At 37.4% G+C, this 23007-nt stretch overlaps 1 protein-coding gene and 1 pseudogene across 1 annotated transcript in view; one reads left to right on the forward strand and one right to left on the reverse strand.

The window, feature by feature from the left end:
- The window catches only part of LOC127413130 (sorbin and SH3 domain-containing protein 2-like), a 67428-nt gene extending 59594 nt beyond the window's left edge, over positions 1 to 7834 (reverse strand). Inside the window, exons 1-2 of the mRNA XM_051650014.1 lie at positions 7529 to 7834; positions 1136 to 1249 (exon numbers count right to left, since the gene is read on the reverse strand). Of these exons, the coding sequence (XP_051505974.1) occupies positions 1136 to 1142 (7 nt within the window). The 5' untranslated portion in view covers positions 1143 to 1249; positions 7529 to 7834. The remainder of the gene's footprint in view (positions 1 to 1135; positions 1250 to 7528) is intronic.
- Positions 7835 to 19738: 11904 nt separating this feature from the next.
- LOC127413178 (protein FAM149A-like) overlaps positions 19739 to 23007 on the forward strand; it is a 34456-nt pseudogene continuing 31187 nt past the window's right edge.

Here is a 23007-nt window from a genome sequence, read left to right on the forward strand (position 1 = left end):
GTATATACCGTGAGTTTCTTTACAAGTACAACAAGAGTTCAGTTTCAGGAAACAGGGACTGGGCACTCCTTTATTATACAAAGTTAAAAATACCACAGTCACAAAAGAGCCCTCCCCTGTAACAAAAACAGGAGCTGGCTGAAAGTCTGCTAGGCTGCCTACTGTAAGATGTCTTTTTTTATGCTACTGTGATGATTTTGCAACAAATGAATACTGCTTCAATTATTTCTCAAACATTCTCGAGCAAAAATCATCAAAGTACAGAGATGTCCATTTTTATTAAATGAAAATTAGGGAAAAGAACATAAGGTCACGTTGAAAGGACTTTGGTATTATGATGGACAGTTAATCAATGGATGCCTTACATTACAGGGTGAAATGTAATTTAGCTGATATTAATGAATGTTGTCAGAGAGATGGCAGATTACAACAAAGCCTCTTTTTTAAGTATGACAACGAGGTCTTATTTCAAACATTTAATGAGGAACTCCAAAATACTGTAAGAAAGTATGAGGTAACTTATGTGATACAGTGAGTGTGGGTTGAAAAATCAAAGGTCGTTGTTGGGCTATGTGAATATACAAATCGTACACTCTCAAAGAAGAACTAAAAGACAAATTCATGTACAAAGCATTTGAAATTCTTTGTTTAAAAATTTCCACATGAATAATGTTCAAATGCACATGCACTAAATTTTGGTTCTGTATCCTGTAAAATAAGTCTGTATTCTGACCCATTGTTACCTATGGTGTTTTAGTAACATGGGTTTTGCTCAGGTAGAGGCACAACCAGGATGTCAATCAAACTTTAAAGCAACCCTAATGAGTGAATTGTGTCTTTGTCATCACTAATTATAATACATAACACAAAATATACTCAAAACTGCACTGTAAAATGATTAACAAGACTGTAAAAAGATTCAGATTAATTACTGCATTTAAAAAATGCTACTATTTGCTATATATTTAAAAATAATAATAATAATAATTGAAACTTGATTTTTGTTCAACAGAGAAAAACTTCTTTCACAGTTGGCTATGTAGAAGAAAAAAATTGGATAAAATCAGCAGTCAAAAAATATTTTTCACACACTGTCAACCATAAACAAAATTAAAGGTTAAGGAAAAATCCTCACCAGGCATTAGGACTGAAGGCAGACTCTGGGTCCGAGCTCTACGTCCACACTACTCTCTTCAGCCCAGAGGATCCACTATGTTTCAGGGTTAAAGTCCCAGACTGCGGTCTGTTTCTGGAGGTAAAAGATGTAAGAAAGTGAGAGTCAAGCCCCCTGTCTGAGCAAGTGCCGAAGTTGAAGCTATTTTCAGATGGAGACATGCACGTCTGCAGGCTGGAAAGTTACTCCACGCCACTGTGGAAAAGTGACAACTGTGATCTGTGAGAGTGGTCAAAAATCTTGTCTATACATTGCTTACCATGTGCCATGTCTGATTACAATTACTAAAGTCAGTTTAAATCAAGGCAAAAAAAGAAGAAAAAATAAACTGCTTTATTCACTTTTGGCACTGCCACAATTTTCTAGAGCCCCTTTTTTCTATTTCTCTGTCTCGTTCATGAAGATACTAACAAATGCAGCATTTTCATTTCCAAGCACACTTAATATGTGCATTTTGGCCATTCAAGCCTCATGATGCTGGCTCTATTTTAGTCTCTGAAGCTTTATGCTGATGACAGTTCTCATTTATCATTGAGGCTAAACTAAAGTTTAGAGTAAAGAAAGTTATCCTGGAGTCATGCTGCTACACTATGAAGACAAATTAACTTGCACTCAATATAACACAAAACAAATGAACTCTACTAATACCTCAAGGTGACACAAGAGGTGGCAAAAGAATTACACTCTTTCGACTTGTTTCTCAGCCTTTTGTGTAAAACATCACATCCCATATCAGGACAAATTTCACACTTGATCGCCCCTGCAAAGATTTTTTCCATACTGAGATTCACTTTTATTTCTAGCATCAAGGGAGTGACAGCTATACAGAAGGTCTGACATCTTCTAACCTGTCTCCCTAAGGCAGCCCCCTCCCACTGTGAGAGATGCCATCACCCAGGAGCTCAGAGAATGAAGGTGTCAGCACGAACCTGAGCCAAAGAAAACCACCCACTAAACATCACTCATAAGCCCGTGCCTGGGATGGCTTAAGTGTTACATCAACCAAAGCCTTTAAGGAAGGTATCAGATCATCATCCAGGAGTTACCAAACATTTAATGGACCTTAAAATCTTTTAGACAGATTGAACACTTAGATGTACATTCCTTTTGAAGCATTTTTTTTTGCTCAGTTCCGTTGAGACTAATAGGACAGATAATGGAATCCTGAGATCCTATAAGAGCCCTATTTCTGTGACATAATACAAATGAATAGCAAAACTACCTAGAATGGCTTTATAATGCAGGCCATTTACAATGGAGTATAAAACCCAGAGATGAGTGCAGTTCCCTTTCGTAGGAACTCGAGCTGCATAATCGCATTGGTCATGAGTGTCACATGGTCTGAAGCCCTTATACAATCACTTCAGTTTATTGGCTGATGGCGCTTAAGCGACGCCCCTAGGGAGATACTTCATGGGCTCCATAAAGGTGCTCACTTCGCGCCATCGAGGGCACAGCGGCGCTGTTTGAGTCTCACAATTTCTCACCACGAGGCGTTATCCCCACTCGTGTGCGGGAGCAGTTTGGGATTTCGGCTTTGTGTCTGAGAAGATTGGAGTGCAAACGAACTTTGGATTCTTCCTCATGTTTGTCGCCCTCCCCTTGAGTGAAAGCATGAGTCTTATTGGACATGCTTTGAGGCCTAGCTCAGCGGCCATTTTCTGATGAACAAGCGTGCGAAAGAGTTACCATATGTGTCTTGAGCCGTTGCTATTAAAAACGCTGTATGAGAGAATTCGTCATTTGAAGGTAAGGAAACAAATTGGCCCCTTTGTCCCTATTGTTTTTTTCTGTGTCGTTCTGGGAGAATGCACATGAATAAGGCAATGGAGGAGCGGCCTCTGCCTTTCTCTCTCTCCCCTCCCCGTTCGAAGTGAACTGCTCACAGCGGAGGAGCTCATGTATGAGCCTGGCCGCAGAACGAGGGAGCTGGAATAAGAGAATATTCCCCAACGGAGTGATGGCAAACCAACACGCAAACGCTTCATCGGTGCCATTATTCTTTCGGGATGCTATCAAGAGATGCAAGGTATTTTAACTCATTTTAATCTTTTTGTCTTTCGCCCGTTCGTGGAGGGCATTCTGATGAGACAAGAGATGTGCACTGATATCTCTGCTCAATTTTTCAGTGGTGGCATGTATGTCGCTCTTTTCATCAGCTGTTGGATCTACACAGAATGGTTCAGCAGTCCAACCAAGCGCATTGCGTTAAGGCATGACTTTGTGCTAATATCGGCTCTGTTTGGAATTTCCCTTGTTTTTCCCCCATGGCTCACAGTTCACTCAGTACAGTGCTGGATTTTTTGCAAGAGCGTTTTGGGGCCGGGGTTGCCCCGGCAACGCTTAAAGTCTATGTTGCCGCTTTAGAGGCTGAGCATGCGCTTATCAATGGAGTCTCTGTCGATAGACATTCTCTTGTCTCTCGTTTTATGCGTGGGGTACGCAGGCTTAGACCTTTTCGTCCCATCCTCTCTAGGGTGCTCCGTTTGAGCCCTTGGAAACAGTCACTTATAAGTTTCTGACTCTTAAAATGGTCTTGCTGGTGGCATTGGCGTCATTTAAAAGGGTTGGTGATTTGCATGCCCTGTCGATTAATCCCTTGTGTATGGATTTTGCACCAGGGTGTTCAAGGGTGGTGTTAAGACCTTGCTTGGGCTATTTGCCCAAAGTTTGTTTCTACATCATTTCGCTCGTAGACTATACATTTTCAGGCTTTCTATCATCCCCCATTTGAGTCAGAGGAGCTTGAAAGATTGCATATGCTTTGCCCAGTTCGGGTGTTGTGAGTTTATGTTGACCATACTAGCCAGTGGCGTAAGTAAGAGCAGTTGTTTGTGTGCTTTGGTGGCCACAACAAGGTGTTTCAGTGTCCAAGCAAAGACTGTCTCATTGGCTAGTTGATGCAATTTCAAGTGATTACGAAGCGCACAGTTTACCTTCGCCTATGGGTATTTGAGTGCATTCTAAGAGGAGCATGACATCCTCATGGGCTTTGGCTAGAGGTGCATCCTTGGAGGATAACTGTATGGTAGCAGGATGGTCCTCTTTGCATACATTTATTAGATTTTATAATCTGGACGAGGGTTTGACTCCTGCTTCCCAGGATCTCTCTGTTGGAAAAGGAATAATCTCATAATTCTCTCTGTTTTATTCAGATGCTTTAGCTCGCTTGTGCACTGCTATATGCTTGCTACAAGGGCGTAGACAGTTGGCAGCTACTGTTCGCATGGCGTGAATGTATATCGTTCCCAATGGGATTACGCAGCTCGAATTCCTACGAAAGGGAACGTCTCGGTAACGTGAAGCTGGCCACACTCTCTAGCAGCTGCATAAGCTTGTGCCTTCATGCAGAAAATCTGACTCAATGGTGTAAAACGAGCACCTTTATGGAGCCCATGACACAGCTACCTAGGGGTGTCGCTTAAGCGCCACTAGCCAATAAATTGGTGTGATTGTATAAGGGCTTCAGACCACGTGACACTCAGGGCGTCTCCCAATGTGATTACGCAGCGTTCCCACTCAGGGAACCAGGGTTATACTTCATGTAACCGAGACGTTCTGCAATTGGTAATGAACCTTTTTGGCTCCATAATAGTCAAGAATTGAGCCTTACAAACTTACCAGGTGTAGCCATATTGTCTTTGACAAAACAGGAAGGAAGCCCAGATGAATTGCTATGAATAAGTTTCATGGATTTCAAGAATTCCTGGCATTATTTAAATGTTTTAGATGTTGCTTTTTTTTAAGGAAAAGTACATTTGTTTATTTAACTGTCTACCCAATCAAAGCCAAAACCATGACATATTCTGGGTTAACAATTTCCCTACACAGCATATTTGTGAAACAACCTTTTTTTTTTTTTAAGGGATACTTCAAAAAAACAAACAAAAAAAAACAAATGTCAGCCTTTACTTGCCCTCATGTTGTTTCAAACCCATATGACTTTCCTTCTTCCATGAAACACAAAAGCAGATTAGACAAAATTAGCCTGTCACCATTCACTTTCACTGTATGGGAAAAAAAAATGCAATGAAAGTAAATGGTGACTGAGGATAACATTTTGCCTAACACCTTTTGTTAGGCTTTCAGGTTAGAAAGAACATGAGGGTGGGTAAATGATGACAGAATTAAAATGTTTGAGTGAACTATAATTTAACAAGAAAGTACAAATGTTGAAAGATTACAAAGGAGGCAAAAGTTCACCAAATTGACATTTACTATCAGATCTGCAGACAATTTAGAAAAAAAAATAACAAGCAGAGGTGCAGTGTTCAAACTATCCATTGCTACAGACCAAAGAATACCAAGTAATCTCCTTGTTAAATGTTCTTGTTAACTAATAACATGTTTGTTAACCCTTGGACTTGGTCAGCCTGACAACTTTTTTGCATCCTGCTCAGCAGTCAAGTAAAGTCATCTGGCTTCATCACGAGGAACTGTGAACCATAAACTTAATCAAACAGCTTATCTCTTTGTGCTACAATGTTTGCAAACAGATATAGAATACATAAATCGAAGCTATATCGTGCTGCTTATTAAATAAATCTACGCTAGGAGTACATTAGTGATGGGACACCTGAGTGTTTCTTGTTGTTGTGCATGCAAATGAATATGTCAAAGCTTCTAACTGTGAAATCACCATTTCACTATAAAAAACTGGATTAAATATTCAAAATGTATCATGCATGTATTTGACGATTCCCAAGAAATGTCAACCACATCATGGAAAATAAAAGGTTTTAACCAAAGGAACAAAACATCCTTTTAAATTCTGTATTACCATGGTATAATGGATAATGGATAATGCCACTTGCTCACACAGTGCTGACTGAAGCCCTGACTGAAGTGCTGAATACAGACTATATTTTAAAATGCAGCAAGACCATGTTGCAATTTTAATCTTAATTCAATCAATCAATCAAATTCTGCTGGTTTCAAAGCATTTAAGATTGTTTCCCTCATCATGTAGCCTATACGTAAGTGTCGCTTTCACAAATGTCACGTCCATTTATGGAGGTTTTCCACATTAACGTGAGAACGAGAAAAAATACAAATGAAATATTACATGTTCTTAGAAGTGCCAACCCTTCTGCATATTTTGGCTATTATTATTTCTGGATTGTGCATTTGAATTCACAAAGTTTTTACAAAGTGTGTTACTAATTCATTATAATACGACCATGTATTTTTCTTATTGGTGTTTTCATGGTAATAACCGATATGCAAAATGTTTTCATTTGGTCAATAATTGGACGATAAATATATCGGCAGCCGATACATTGGTGCATCTCTATTTATGTCCAGGCTAATAGGACAGATGTACTAATGGAATCATAAGGATCCTATCCTACAAGAGCCCTGTTACTGGAACATAAAACAAATGTATAGCAAAATTACCACGGATGGCTTTTTTAAATTAAGACATACCCATGAGTAAGATATTGTGTTGCGAATGCAGGCTATATATATATATATATATATATATATATATATATATATATATATATATATAAAAACAGGAGTATCCAAAAAAAGACAACAAATTATTTTGTCTTTTTAAAACATAAGCAGTATTATATAATAAGTAGTAAGGCCTTTTGACCTTTAACTCTCACAAATGCATAGGCCTCTGCTCCACCCCTACCCAGCTTTTGGGTTGCCATAAATAATTAGTATAAATTACTGTATTCCAATTCAAAACAAAAGACACTATGATGAGAATGGTGCAAGTTGTGTATTACATTTCAAAATAAAAATGGTATCATTCTGTAAAAGATGACACAATAATATCATGTGTCCTTTGTAAAATCAGACCATTATTTCGTAGCTCATCTAGTCAATGACGTTGTGCACATCTGTAATGACCTCCCTGACCTTGCGCCTGCTCAAGCTCATCAGAGATTTTGATATATTATTGACAGTTGCGCAGCAACCATTGACTAAGTGGTCATTTAAAGCTCCAGTGGAGGCCTGACTTACTTTAATCATTAAAAAAAAAAAAAAAAAAAAAAAACCCTCTTGTTACAAATGAGAGACCTTGCACCAGACAGTACATCTGTGTGCTGTGTGCAAATCAATATGTGCTAAAGTAGGTCTGCATGAATCTCTTTGACACGTCTATACATTCTACTAACTCAGGGTGTTCTCATATAATACTGTACATGAGCCTGGCAGTTTCCTATTTGTGAAAAGATACTACATAACCATCAAATGCAGCATAGTTGTGTAAAATAGCACGACTTTTTATCCATATTGCATAGTAGCAAAATGCAATAATTGTTAAATGAAAAACGCACGGGGTGACATTTAATAAAGGCATATTTTCCTTAAGTACTCTTTGATTTATTCACATACCTCCAATATGCTATCCAGTCCAGCAGACTGAGTAAAAGGAATTTTAAATGCCCTCATGCATTAGTCCCGCTGAGGGAAATCACACACGTGAGTTTGTATCAAAATCATGAATCCATTCTCGCGCCAGTACTCTCGCGCGGTGACGCAGCAACAATAATAACAACAGCGCGAGCAACGATCTATTATTATTGTCCTTCTCAACAAGCACTAACAGCAATATGGCTGCCCAGACTCAATTTTCTGGTTTCAGACGCGCTTTCTTGACTCTAGAAATGGAAAACACGGATCAATGACGAGACATGCCGACTCCCCTCTCAATGCACTTGTTTTGGGTCGTCAGAAGTGAAGGACTCTCATTGGTTTGGAGAAGATCTTGGTAGTCATAGCAACAGCCAACAGAGAGCATGCTTTATCGTGGCATCCGTAATGAATAGCGCAGTACTCCTCCCTTGTGGTGGATTTTTACTGAGGAATGTTTTTCTGGAGGTACACAGGCTGTGTGATGATGTTTAGTGGAAGTTCATTGTGAAAACTACAGTACAATGGATATTTCATTAAAGTGTCAGTGCCTCTAGTAATTGCATTACATTTTCTGTGAATGACAGTTTTTTGGCTCACTGTGCAAGACAATTATATGGCATTATTAATGGCATGGCATATAATTGTCTTGAACAGTGAGCCAAAACATGGAATATCAGCATTAATGGCCCATTAATCACTCAGATCTTATACTTTGCAATCAACTGGTTTATCTCCTTTGCTTAAAGGAATAGTTCACCCAAAAATCAAAATTCTGTCAGCAATTATTCACCCTTGTGTCATTCTAAACCCTGTACTACTTTTTTTCCTCCATAGAACACAAAAGGAGAAATTCTGAAGAATTTGCTGGTGGCTTTTTTTCCCCATGCAATTTCATTAAATAAAGACTTGTGCTTTGAAGTCTAAAAAAAGATGCAAAAGCACAATAAAAGTATTATTAAATGTATAAATTTAAAAGTGGTCCATAGAACTTGTGCACTGTATTCTGAAGTCATAACAACAAATTTCTTTCTTTCTCACACAAAGCTATCGCATGGCTTCAGAAGACTTAGACTATAGCCAATGAGTCATATAAGCTTGAAAGCACAAGTCCCAGTACATTCTTCAAAATATATACTTTATTTTTCCACTGACGAAAGTACAGAGCGCCTTAGAGGACAGGGCGGGAATTTTTTTCTGAAATTGTTTTGCGTGTCCCTCGCAGTAAGTTTTGCGTGCCCTGTAGCAATAGTTTGCGTTCCCTCGTAATAAGTTTTGTGTGCCCTCGCAATATATTTAAAATGGTTTTACTATAGTAACCATATTTTTACCTTGAAATTCGTAGTAAAACCATAGTAATAATAAAGGAAAATGAAAACTATGATAATAAAAATCATAATTTTTTGGTTATTATTGTTTTACTACAAAAACCTTGGTATTTGTAGTAAAACCATAGTCACCACAATAATTACCATGGTCAGTATATAGTAAACCAACCCCCCCCCCCCCCCCCCCCTTCTTTTTTTTCTTCCTTTTTCTTTCTTTTGTTTTTTTTGGGACGAACTATCCATAAGGAAGTGGTAACTCTTTGTGCTTTGGGAAAGATGCTGCCATGTGAAAAAGAAAGTAGGTTGGTTGGTTAAAATCACCTACCTGGCACTGTCAATTTTTCTGTGTGCCAAATAGTGTGTGTAATGAGACAAAACATCACTAGAAAATAAACTGATACCTTCATTAACTTTTGTTATACTCTGATTGTGCCAAGCAGGTCACGCTGTAGACGTGCCACATCTTTAATCAAGTACCATTTTGGGTGTTTCCTTGTCCCTGATAGGGTTGCTTGAGCCTGTCAGACATTCGCTCACACATCTAAATTTAACCGGCAAACTGTCACTACATGTTGCACTTTGTCACCTTCAAGAGACCAGACGGGGCCTGATAGAAAAATGATGTGGAAGATAGTCAGTGCATTTCGGATAACAAAATGTTGATTATATCAACAGCAGGCACTATGAACATCAACATATATTAATGGTCCTGTATATGATTAATCTCACACTGTCTTTTAATATACAACTTTCCAAACAGATCATCCTGAGATTTTGACCTGACCTCTGTCTCAATGCACCTTGTGTACCATTTAACAGCAAACAAAGCAGAACGGCATTTCAAAGCACAGGAAACAGGTCAATGGCTTTATTCAGATTTTTAAGGATTGCTAAATTCCACTTGTGTTAATCTTTTTCACATGGAAATGTTTGATTTCTTTATAGGTTTTTTTTTTTTTTTTTTTTTTTTCAGAATAAGCTGATCCAGAAATATAGGGCACCTCAAAATTCTGAAACATAAGGTCTGAGACACAAATCACCCATCTTATCACTGAACACAATGTCAAAATACATGTATGAGCATATATTGTTATGCAATGCTTGGTAGTAACCACTAACCAGAAATGTTATACAAATACTTAGCTGCAAGGGCTTTGGATGCACACTAATTTGAAACACTTTTATAAGATCATCTAATAATAGCTATATTTTAAAAAGGAACTGAGAGCAGAGATTAATTGGCATCCCATCCAAGGCCGCATTACTGCACGGGCTGACCTGGGCTTAAGACCAGGGCCCCCAACTCACAGAGGGGCCCCATTTGCGACGTCCACCGCCAAAATATTCTCCACCTCCGAACATAGCGGGAGGAGCACATATAAAGGCAAATTTAAAGGCTTTCAGCGGACACTCTGATAAGGATGCAGCGACGTTGCGCAACAGCATCTGGCACGCGGAGGGGTAAACACAGGCAGGCGAGCAATAGTGAGAGAGAGGAGCATGTTTATTTAGATCCCTCTCGCACCTGCATGCCCGTCCACCTCTTGATGTAATTCTTTCTCGTGATCACGCAGCATGTTTATGTATTTATGTGCTGAGTGAGAAGCTAAACTATAAAAGTGTGACGAGACTAATCAAAAGATGCACTAATCAACAGACGAGCACAGCGCTTGCATTTAGGTGATACTGTAAACGCGTCTGCTTTGCGTCAGTCACGCAGCGCGGTTGAGCGCATTTCAGCCTTTGTTGTAGATTTTTGCTTTCAAAAAAACATTTGATGCAAATAAGAACAAATGCTGTCATTGTTTGAGATTTAAAATTCACATTCACACTTTTTAAACCACAATGATGGGGACTCTCAAAAATGCATTAGCCTATTAAGGGAAACAAGCAAACGCAAACACACAAAGTGGGGTTCAAAAGTCTGTGTCTGATTGAAAATCTATATCAAACATGGAAATACATTTTCAGGATATTGAAAAATTTATGACATAAAATGAATTAGAAATATTTAGGATTCCACAATTTGTGGATCACTAAAATCAAGCAAATTTGTGATATTAACAGTCTTAACTTTTGTACAAAAGGTACAGTTTTCTTGCTTTGAAGAAGCACACAAGAACCTCTGTGGAACATTCATACATCATGCTCATATAACACGAATAACTGGGTTTTGCACAAACTCTTACTCAAACTGTTATGCTTACAATGTAATTTGGGAATGAAAAAAAAACTGAATAAAAAAATAAATTAAAAAAAGCATTTTCACAGAGGACTCAAACATGTGGATTTAGGGGAGAGGGTCAGCACAGTGATTAACAAAGAAAATGAAAAATGGCATTAACAGGGAAAGGACAATTCAAAATGAAAGAGAATTGTCAAAATTCTAAAATTCTAAACTGTAACAAAATCAAAATGGTTGTCATTCCCTGGTCTAACACAAGTTCAAATAATAATGGACTGGCAACTGTCCATGAATTTAGCTGACAAACCCTTCACAAATTTGATTCTGTTCAGTGCTCTTACAGTCATGATGTGTATGTCTCTCATTCAGTTTGCTGCTTGCATAGGCCAAGTTAAAATATTTTAGAATCTTCCTTCACTGAAGGACTGAGTTGACTCTGGGGAAATTTAGTTTTTATCACTGCCTTTTATCATATCCCTCACTGTGAGGAGGAGGAGGAGGACGTGGGCCACGCCCTCCTCCTCGTCATGCTCATATAATTTAACTAAATTATGTCTTCATTGAACATCTCGTCAGTGGATGAGTAAAAATAAATTTAACAACAGTAGTGCAATCCAAGTGTCGTAACTAAATCGATAGGTCTACAGTATATAAGGGGATCTTGGCATATTCAAGACATTAAGACCTCTGAGTGGAATTACAAGACTTTGTAGCACAGATAAACTTTGTGAAATCAAAGAGAATGCTTTGGGAATTTCAAAATATCTTACATTTACAGTATTTGTGAATCTTCCTCAAGAGGATAGTCCTCATGAAAATTACACCAAAGTTAAGTTTCTGCAAGTTCCTGTCATGGCTTATCAATTGACATATTGAACAGGATTCCCTCCGTTATTCTTTAGATGGTATAGTGACTAAAGTTTCCCTCATCAAGGATGGAAGAAATTATCCCTTCCCCCCTGCAACAGAGCCCGGTTAGCCCTGTGATTACTGTGAGACCCCTAAAAGGATAGTTTTACCTGCGGACAGAGAGTCCTCTGTCAATTTTACAGAGGCTTCCATGTTGCTCTCCCTTTGTTGGCCTGCTCATACACCCACTTGGGCTGTAATTGGAATCTAGTCCTACACAATGACTCAAGAGAGGTGAGGAACTAGTCTGAAGCCACAGGCTGGGAAAAGCAGGTCATACCTCCCTACACCTATACACAATACCCACAAAACCCCACCAAGGCCTGGAGTTCACAGGAAATTAAAACCAGGGAAATCTCCTGTAACAGAATACTGTGAGATTCTTAGGTTTCACGGACACATTGCTGCCACACAAACACCTGAAAACTAGAAATGTAGCTTGCTTTATTGTGACTTTTCATTTACTCAGGATTCCTGATCCTGCTAAATTTCAGATGAACACAAAACAAGAGCTCTTCACGCATAAGAACATTTTAAATCAGTGTGAAGTCTCATTATGATGCCAGGAAGTCTTAGTAATGCAATAGGGGAGACTCACAGACTACAAAAAAACCTACCAGCCATCTTTTTTGTAAAATATATGTGGCAAAAATAACTGTTCCATTAATCGATATACACTCACTAAGCACTTTATTAGGAACACAATGGTCCTAATAAAATGATTGACATGGTCTTCTGTTGTTGTAGCCAGTTTGCCTTGAGGTTCGACATGTTGTGCTTTCTGAAATGCTATTCTACTCACTACAATTGTACAGAGTGGTTATTTGAGTTACCGTAGCCTTTCTGTCAGCTCGAACCAGTCTCCGTTGACCTCTCTCATCAACAAGGCGTTTCCGTCTGCAGAACTGCCACTCACTGGATGCTTTTTGCTTTGGCACCATTTTGAGTAAACTCTAGAGACTGTTGTGTGTGAAAATCCCAGCAGTTACAGAAATTCTCAAACCAGCCCATCTGGCACCAAAAATAATGCCACGGTCGAAATCACTGAGATAATTTATTTTCCCCCATTCTGATGGTTGATGTGAACATTAACTGAAGCTCCTGATCCGTATCTGCGTGATTTTATGCATTGCACTGCTGCTACATGATTGGCTGATTAGATAATCACATGAATATGTAGGTGTACAGGTGTTTAAAGATCTAAGTGAGTGTACAGTGAGAAAAACTCAACCATAATATCAAATTTAACATAAGCAGCCATGTCTCTACATTAGGGGCAAGTGGGGCTAAGCCCCACCAGAGGTGGCGCTGTTGTGCAAATTTCATGGCATCATCATACATTTATTTTAAGAGATAATATATTTTTTGTAACTTAGAAGTGTTTTATGTCCATTATACAAGAAAAAGTATACATTCTTTTGAGAAATTCTATTATTATTAAGGTTTGTTGCGTAAAAGCCATTTAATCGTTCTCATTTGCTCTGTGTGGGGCTAGCCCTTCATCCTCAATGGCTGTGTCTTGTTTGGAAGGCTGCATGCTAGGTAGGATGCGTCCTTTTAAGGCTGAAGTATACAGAGTGTCCTCCTGTAAACAAGCCTCGTTTAAATGAGACGGCCTTCGAAGGACAAACGGAAACGGAACGTAACATGGTTGCTATGACAACACGCCACTCTTTAACAAGAGTGAGCGCTTTGAGTGAGAAGGGAACAAAGTCCCTTTAGAAGGGAATGTATGAGGTAAAATTTAGGAGAGAAATAATGATGTAGACAGAAAAGAAAATAGATTTTACAGGTGTAGTTTTAGTCTAATACTTTATTTTAATTAAATATTAATATAATAATACATATTATATACTCTGCACCCATCTACTGAGGAACTTCAACTTGGGAATTAACATTAGTTGCGTTTGAACATCATATTTATGGGCAAATTGGTGTCATTTTTTTTAGACATTTCCGTTGAAGCAAAGAAGTGTGGGTTGTGAGTGCCCATGAAGGATACACCTCATGCATCCTCCGAATTCCCATGAAAGAAGGTCGCATTCGAAGTGTCCTACTCGCTTTTCTGAAACGAGACAGCCTCGATGACGTATGCGGCCGACAAATACGACCTCTGGAGGACGCAGCCTTCCAATTGAGACACAGCCTATGTTAATCAACGGAGATCTGGAGAACGTCATGCGCATGTGCAATGAGCAGTCAACGATGGCCTGAGGGGCTAGTTTGCCTTTGCCCCTGAGCCAATCAAAAGCTTTGATCATATTTATGTCAGCTGTTGACATGAGCAACGGAAGTTACCGCTCTTGACTGCAGACCTGCATAGTGAACTTCATTGGTAAGTTTTAAAAGCTTTTTTTATTTTTCCTAATGTGCTGTTGGTTGGATTAGTTAAGCACCGTTCATCATTTCACTGAATTGTATGCCATTGCGTTGAGGTGTTTTTGGTGCATTGGTTTGTATTATTAGATATCAATGATTTCTAAATATTGTGAGTCTGTCGGGTTTTTTTTATTATTAGTTTTGTTATGCTGTACATTCGAATTAGTGAGATAATATGCACACCTTTTGACGATTTGCCTATTTGTGGTTTACTTTCACAGTCACTTGAGCTTTTTTTTTGACGTGGATGTGCATGTCTTAGTGCTGTTTTGTGCTGAGATTAAATTATTAGGGATGTTTGTGTGGCATCATGTTCAGAGGTTGCTCAAAAAAATGTCTTTATTCATCACTCTTTGTAAAATTTCTCTCATGGTCTATTTTTATCAGTCATACTTGTTTTCATTTTATAAGTACTAGGACATTGAGGAGCATAGTATCTATTATAATGGCACATACATGACAGTAGATAGGCTTTTATGATAGATTTTTTTTTACTCCCCTTGTTTGAGTCCGGTCAGATACATGAAAACCCTCTTCTCAAAATCTAAACACAAAAGAGATGCACATTACCAGGTGTAAATGATGATGTTGCCAGTTAATATGCATCTAATATGCATAGTAATACCAGGGAATAAACAGGGAACATGCACAGCTGGAATGTGAGGGACAAAGAGTGTAGTCAAAACTGATGCACTAGGTTAAAATGTTTTTCTTTTTTGTCTGTAAAAATGACTGAAAATGACCAAAATGAGAATTTGGAATTATTCATCCATGTTTCAAAGATCGATCAAATAATTGATTAAGTGATTGTTAATGCTAACAGTCACTTGCCCCTAATGCAAGTGAGTGCTAACAACACCTGTTTAGGCAAGGAGAATAAGGAACAAGGGGAATTAACAGATTAAAAAACTCTGAAGTAGAATTGTTTCCAAAGGATCTGTCCCCTTAAATGCCAAAATAATGGATTAAGAACAAAACTTAGAGTTTTTGTATAATGAAAGGGAGAAAAACAAGTGAATACATTTGATCACTACACATTTTATCTTTTAAATACATTCTGTGGGGTGTTTTTGTAATTAATGAAAATTATAAAATACAAGTTTTACAGGTGGGTGTTGTGTAAGGGTTAATTAGCACAGCAGATCAAATTAATCATGTTATTGGATTGTTTCTCAGTCTGATCAGTGATTTACCACTGTGAACCAAACAAAACAGGTGTAGGCCTACTGAAAGTGCACACTCTCACTGAAAGCAACATGATAATGCACCTGAAAATCAGTGTTTACTTTACATTTGATCTTTAGATTTATTTTATGTTGTTTAACCTGTTTCACATTGTCCCTCTTTAGCAACACTACCTGAACTTCATACTGTGTCCACATATCCAAAATAGCTTTAATCAATCAATCAATAAAACAAGTAAAACCTCATCTGATGCCATAGTTGTGTAGATAGATAGATAGACAATTCTTCATGGTCTTATTGTTCATGTTGTAGCTCTAATCACATCTATAGAATTAGTTTTGGGGATACAATTACTAAGCAAAGCAGCCCTGGGTGACTTTGGCAGCAACAGGATCCTGGCACCAGATGTGTGGTCTGGCCTTAGAAGCTAAAAGCCGGCTCAGCTGTGTGTTGGAGGCCTTGTAATATACCCTGTGATGGTTGTCTGACTTTGTCACCTCCTGGAAATGTAATACAAGGTTCATACCTACTTTGTTCCTTAGCTGTCACAGTAACTTACTATGTAACTACATGCCACACAGTGGAGCTCCTACAGTACTAGAGTACAGTCAAACTTTTCCATCAAAGACTTTGTATTTTTTTAAAGCAAGTACAATGTATACTGTATAGGCTAATCTTGCAATTTGGGTATGGACAAAGCAAAAAATAGCATCAGTATAGACTAGTTTTTAAGTTTTAGATATCTGTAAATAGATTATTATTGCTTAGATAAATTAACAATCAAAATAAGCATGAAACTGTCCAAGACTGATCAAAAAGTGTGCAAATGATGTTGTTATATACCCACAACAAGGATTAAACGTCAATGTTCCATGTCATTTCTTGTCTTTCCAGAAGGCAAAATGGCTCATATCTGTCTAAATAAGCAGCAGCTGAGAGTTAAACATCAATGTCGTTTCTAATAAATACCTGAACTGCAACAAGGATGAATGTGATAAGTATTCCAATACGAAAACATCTATTCCCATTACCTAGCATAAACGTTTGTATGTATCTACAGATTTGTTAAAGCCCTCTAATGTCAGAGTTTATGCTAAATCAGTGTTATAAAATCTGTGAAAATAAGTATTAGAATTAAATTAATTACTGTGTCTAGTTCAAAACAAACATAAATAGAAAAGAATGTTGCTCAAAGCAAAAAGACACATTACCTTCAAGTGAAGGCATTTTGGCTCTGCTTGGCAGTGATGTTGGTTGTGTCTCTTGATTCTAGCACAGAGAGGAGCAGCTCATTGATAAAGCTCTCGGCACCTGCGTCCTCCACATGAGAGATCTTATCATTCCCCAGCTGTTATCCAAAACATATATGTCAATCACAAACAAGCCAAAGTGTTTTCTTTTAGCTCCAGACTCCAGGTCCTCTCACTGAGTGCCAGCTATCCAGTCCGAATCTCCTGCATGTCCTCTACTTTACTCTCAGCTGCCAGAGTGCCCCTCTTTGTGCTTCACTTTCCCCTGCAGATTTAAGTTCCACAGGATGCCAACAACTTCGCTGTCAGTGGTTGTGCAAAGCCAGTCTGTGATGCTCAACTTGCTCTGAAAGGTATGTAGGGGGTTTACATGGCCCTGAGCTGCTGTGCATCATTAGTCAGAGCTCATGTCACTCCAGGTAAATACACACGGCTTCCAGCCATGGAACAAGCATTCTTTGTGTCTCACGTTTTACAAATACTATAAGCTGCCTGGGTTTAGCATGTCAGCGGACCAATCAGAGCTTAGAGGCTATGGAGGAGGCTGGGTAATCGGCATTAAATCAGAGCAGATGGGAATGACTGAATATATCATGAAAGGTTATTAGTGGTGGCGGTGAGCTGCTCAGTGGCAACAGGCAGCAGTAATCCATTTTACACATGCAGCCTTTGCCTTTGACGCTTTTACGTGCATACCTGCCCTATTATCCTGAAGGTTATTTCTATTGCAGTTTATTTCTGTTTCAAAGTCGAAGAGTCATTTTATATGACACATTTATATTACTTTTATAGAAAGAAAGAAAGAAAGAAAGAAAAAAACAAAAACAATAGTGCAATAAATTGTTCAGGATTCCGAGTAGTTGCAAATACATGACCCACAACCTAATTAGAATCATAGACACATTATGTAAGAGGCATAGTAGAACAAATCCCATAAGATTCTACCAGTTCTACCAGACTGACCCTGAAAAAAGCCCTGAAGTGTTATGTACAGTACAAGAGATTTATATTGTATGAACAAGCATGAAATGTATGACATTTTTAAAACATATAGTTCCGTTCCTGGGTGCTGATTGGTCAACGGCCGTGCTTTATTCATGATATAGCACAGCTCTGACCTCTTCACCTAACTTCTATCTGTATCAGTCCTCAGCACCCATAGCCAGTTATTCTTGTTGCCTGGCAACATTTTTTTTTAATGTTTACTGCTATTTAATGATTTTACTTGCAAAATTTAATGAACATTTGTGTCCTTAATATTTTTTTTTATATTATACCGTTTTATAAAAGCAATAAGGCATTCAAGGCTGTACAATATTGTGAATGTAGTCACAGCTGAAGGGGTTGCAGGCAATCCGCTTCATGTCGTGCCTAAGTTACTTTACATTTGCCTTTCAGCTGTTACTATATTAAAAATATAGCATGGCCTCTCATGCCTTATTGCATAAATATCTCTGAATATAACATGATGATTCACACGAAACCTTTCAAGAAAATGTCCAGGTCATATTTAAACCCAACCCTAACCCTAAATTATACTTTACATTATTTTTATTTATTTAGTTGATTTAGTTACATTAAATACTATTTTTAAATGAAGGAAAGCCAGTTAATTTAGATGTTACCACATGAAGTACATTTTAAATTACCTGACAAAACATCTTTTGTTTTCCCCCACAGCTTTTACAAAGGGTACAATGGGGCTAAATCCCCCCTGGGGTAAAAGGCACTTTTGCTTTTTATTTTCTCCCAAAGCACTAATCAGCACAATAACACCACAGTACTTTCCTTAATACCTGTTTGTCACTATAGACTACAAAATATTCCTGATCCATGAGATCATTGCATTGTCTTGTCTATAAGAATCCCTGAAATTATCACATTTATTTTGAGACACAATACATATTTTTAATTTTCAGTTTTGTTCAAGGTCATTAAATCAAAGTTTTTTTAATAACTATCCAATAAGTGAAAGGATAGCATTTGTTGTAAAAAGCCACTCTGTTGCATGGACTAAAGGCCCCCATAAAACACATTGTTTTTCTTAAATGGGGCGAATAGATTTGTTATGAAATATTTTCAAAGTGGTCTCACATTGACTGATCCAATCACAATGAAGATTAATTTGTTTATAGAATACTTGAGATGTTATGAAATCCTAAATGTGACTGAATTTACAGAAAATGTTTTATGAAGTGGTTAATTTAAATAAGCATTATCATAATTGTTTTTTTTTTTTTTTTTAATAAAAAAAGCATATTAATGTCTCAAAAGCATTTGCCTAAGTTCACACATTTTGCCCTATAACTATTGTCCATTTATTTACACAATGTCAATATAATCCCCCCTGGGGGCCTTTTACCCTGAGTGTGGGATAAAAGTCTCCCTCACCACCTTTAAAAAAAAATGAAAAATCTTAATCAAAACAACCTTTCATAATTATTTATTTTCACACAAATTATGTTGCTTCATCAATATTCAATAAAAAGAAATTTATTTTTTCAATCTTGATACACTGTGACCAGAAAAAAGCTCAATTTCTTTGTTATACCCTTATAATGATAGAATTTTTTTATTTTTAGACATAATATATATATATATATATATTTTATGTTTATTATTATTATTTTTTTGTTCAGCAATGTTTCTCCACTTTGTATATTAAAGCACAGTTTAAAAATACTTCACACGTTGCAGTACATTCATGTCTGGAGTCCAAAATGATGTCTATTAGAAGCAATCCCAGTCAGTGACGCCTATTTATGTCATCAATACCAAAACATGCAAGGGTGGAAAGGGAATCCATCAAGTCGGAGTGGACCCTAGACATACCGCCACTGGCTACTGAAAAGTTGTAACAAAGACGTAATGCTAAGGCTGGCAGCGCCTTAAGTGAGGGGACAGTGTGAATGGAGGGCGACCTGGGGGCTTGAGTTATGGGTATATCACTTTCATCATGACCTTTCAGTACCTCTCATCGCTGGCCTTCCCAAGACGACGCCAGCTATTCATCTATCCACCTCCTAGGATTCACAGCTCCCGACCTGACGACCCCAACCACACAGTATCCACTTGCACTATTTATACACACTTTTCATAAATAAACTTGCCACTGAAGCACCCGAGCCCACAGTGGTGGTCCTCAGAGACTTGACCCTGTGGATTGCACTTTCTCTTCAGATTGGAGTAAAAAAAAAAAAAAAATAATAATAATAATAATATATATATATATATATATATATATATATATATATATATATATTAGCCTATTTGCAATTGGGTCAGAATGTTATATTTCCAATTATTGAAGTACAGGAGCTAGATTGCCACCACTTGTCTCAGAGTTATTGGCAGATCTATATATTGATAGATAAATCAATTATTTTTCATTTCCCTCTACATTTAATTTATAAATCTTTTGCTAATAAGATGTATGAAATACTAGATAATAACATTTCTGCTGTAATGTGCATATGCATCTATACACAAGGAACATTTCTCTCTGCATCTTTAATATCTTTTGTACATGTATATCTCAATGAATAAGTTTTCATCTGTAAAGACATGTCCCATTTCCTCAAAACCAATTTAAACAGAAGCCAAGCCAAACTAATGAAGAAAATCCCAGGAGGTTCAATGCCATAAAACCTAAAGCTACATTTTCTTTCTTTTTTCATTTATGTATCACCTCATTTATGTATTGATGGTAACATTTTATAATGCGTTATTAATAACATGAACATACATTATTTAACTGAAATGCTTTACAGATCCTTAACATGACTAAATGCACATTCTGATAGAAACTGATTGTATGCCACATGAACTTCTGGTCTGTTAAGTACGGTATGATGTAATATTTGTAAATTACTTATTTATTCATGTATATTTATTTAAGTATGAAATTATATTTATTTATTTACTTGAAACAAGGTCTTTGATAGGTAAAATATAAGATATGACATTGCTAAGTATCTGTTTAAATATATAAGTATATAACTAATTTATTATTAATTAGTTATTTTTGATGTTACAGCTCATGTATGTATTAATAATTCCTACAGGTAGAGTTATTATTTGCTTTCTTGTACAGTACCAAAGCAGTCTTGTGTTGAGATTAAAGGAATATTCCTGGATCAATACAAGTTAAGCTCAGTTGACAGCATTTGTGGCATGATGTTGATTACAACAATAATTTTGACTTGTCCCTCCTGTTCTTAAAAAATAAATAAAAATAAATAAATTAAAAAAAAAAAAAAAGCAAAAATCTGGGTTCAAGTGAGGCACTTACAATGGAAGTGAATGGGGCCAATCTGTAAACGTTAAAATACTCACTGTTTCAGAAGTATAGCCACAAGACGTAAACAATATGCTGTTAACATGATTTAAGTGTGATAAAATCGCTTACCAACCTTTTCTGTGTAAAGTAATATAAATGTGTCAACTTCGTTGCCATGGTGATTTAAGGTCAACAAACCCTAAAACCCTAAAATGACTGTAAAACAAAATTACAATTGAATAAACTTTACAGTTCAAATAATACATGCGTTTCAACAGAATAATTAATGTAATGCTTTAATAAAATTATAAGCTACATATTTCTGCCTTTAAACCCTCCTAAAACTGCCCCCATTCACTTCCATTGTCAGTGCCTCACTGTAACCTCGATTTTTTTTTTTTTTTTTTTTTTTTTTAAGAAAAGGAGGGACGCGTCGAAATTAATTTTTGTGGTAATCAACATTATGCCACAAATGCTGTCGATTGCGTTTAACTTGTATTGAACCCGGAATATTCCTTTAACATGTACAGTGGCATTTGCTGTTCTATGGCTCCACCTAATGTTGTACATGGAAGTTGCAACTGTGTGATATCAGTCTCGCTTTATTTTATAGGATTTTGTGATTACATGAATAACTTCAAATAATAAATTCAGTATTATAGACACTTTAACTTTCATTCCCTCGGTGGAGAACAAAAAAATCCAATTGGATCTTTCAATTTTGTGACCTAGTAGCCTAACGAACAACTTTGCCCACAGAGGAAATTGTTCACCGTGGACCGCATGACACAACTATTTGTCAGTAGATATTTACTTTAAAGTTTGAGATCTTTATTGTGATGCGTAACTTAGGCCTATGTAAAATGGTCATGGTTCCGTTGACAATAAAATCTGTGAGACAGTATGTCGTACGGGGAGTGACAGCTCGTCACTTGCTTGGCCGTGCGCGCGTGGACCTCAGCTCTCATCATCTCCGCGATCTGCCTGGCAGAAGGTGAAGCTGTCAGTCACATTCATTAATGCAGGTGACCGTAGTGCGCATTCTACCGGATCCAAGTACCAGCGTGGCTTCACGGACAAAAGTTATCTCGATTTCGATAAGTCTCCTCAGGAGAACTCTGATCGAACACTTGAATGGAAGAGGTTAAGACGAGCTCAGGACAAAATGAATCCAGTACAAGACAGAGAGGACAGCTTAAAGTAAGCCTTTCTCTTTCTTTTGCCCTCATGTCAAAACAGACAATGAAGTTTTAAAAAAAACTGCAATCTGTTGATTCTTTGAAAAGCAAAGAAGATCAAGAAGCATATTTTTGCATTGCCTTCTTATTTACAGATTTAGGTTGCTTGGGATTTGTCCATTTTTTTTATTTTTATTTTTGCTACTCTCATGATGCACTATGCATGCACGAGTATTAATAGGGCAAAACTGTTATTTAAAGCTGTGTATAATGAATACAACTAGAAATCCAGTCAAAACTTAAAGAGCTTTAAGAGTGCAAGGGCTTCAATATTTAATTGAAAAGTGCTTGGTGTTACACACTTGGATAACTAATTAATACAAGACTAATGTCATAGAATCAGGGTATAGTCTTTCCTTTGGCACAAGCATATCTGATTGCCCAATCTACACCAGCATTCTGAAGTCCCTTCTCAGAGCTGATCCAACTGTTGCGTATTAGATGGAAACGATGTCCAGCGACATCACTGGCTGAAATGAAAGTCGCACGATATCATACGAATTAGCCAAATTTAGAAAAGTCGTACGAATCATGACGATTTAGCCGTGAGAGTGTGTTGGCTGATCTTTGAAAACTGATGGAGACGAATTTGTAGTTTATATATATTGTAGTTAAAGGTAGGCCACTGCATGAAGGTGCATGAATAAAAGTGACTGTTGTCTCTCTCTATTTGTATTTAAAAAATGCAATGCCCTAGAACAGAACAAT

This window comes from Myxocyprinus asiaticus, chromosome 22, assembly GCF_019703515.2.
Source record: "Myxocyprinus asiaticus isolate MX2 ecotype Aquarium Trade chromosome 22, UBuf_Myxa_2, whole genome shotgun sequence".
Taxonomy (NCBI): domain Eukaryota; kingdom Metazoa; phylum Chordata; class Actinopteri; order Cypriniformes; family Catostomidae; genus Myxocyprinus; species Myxocyprinus asiaticus.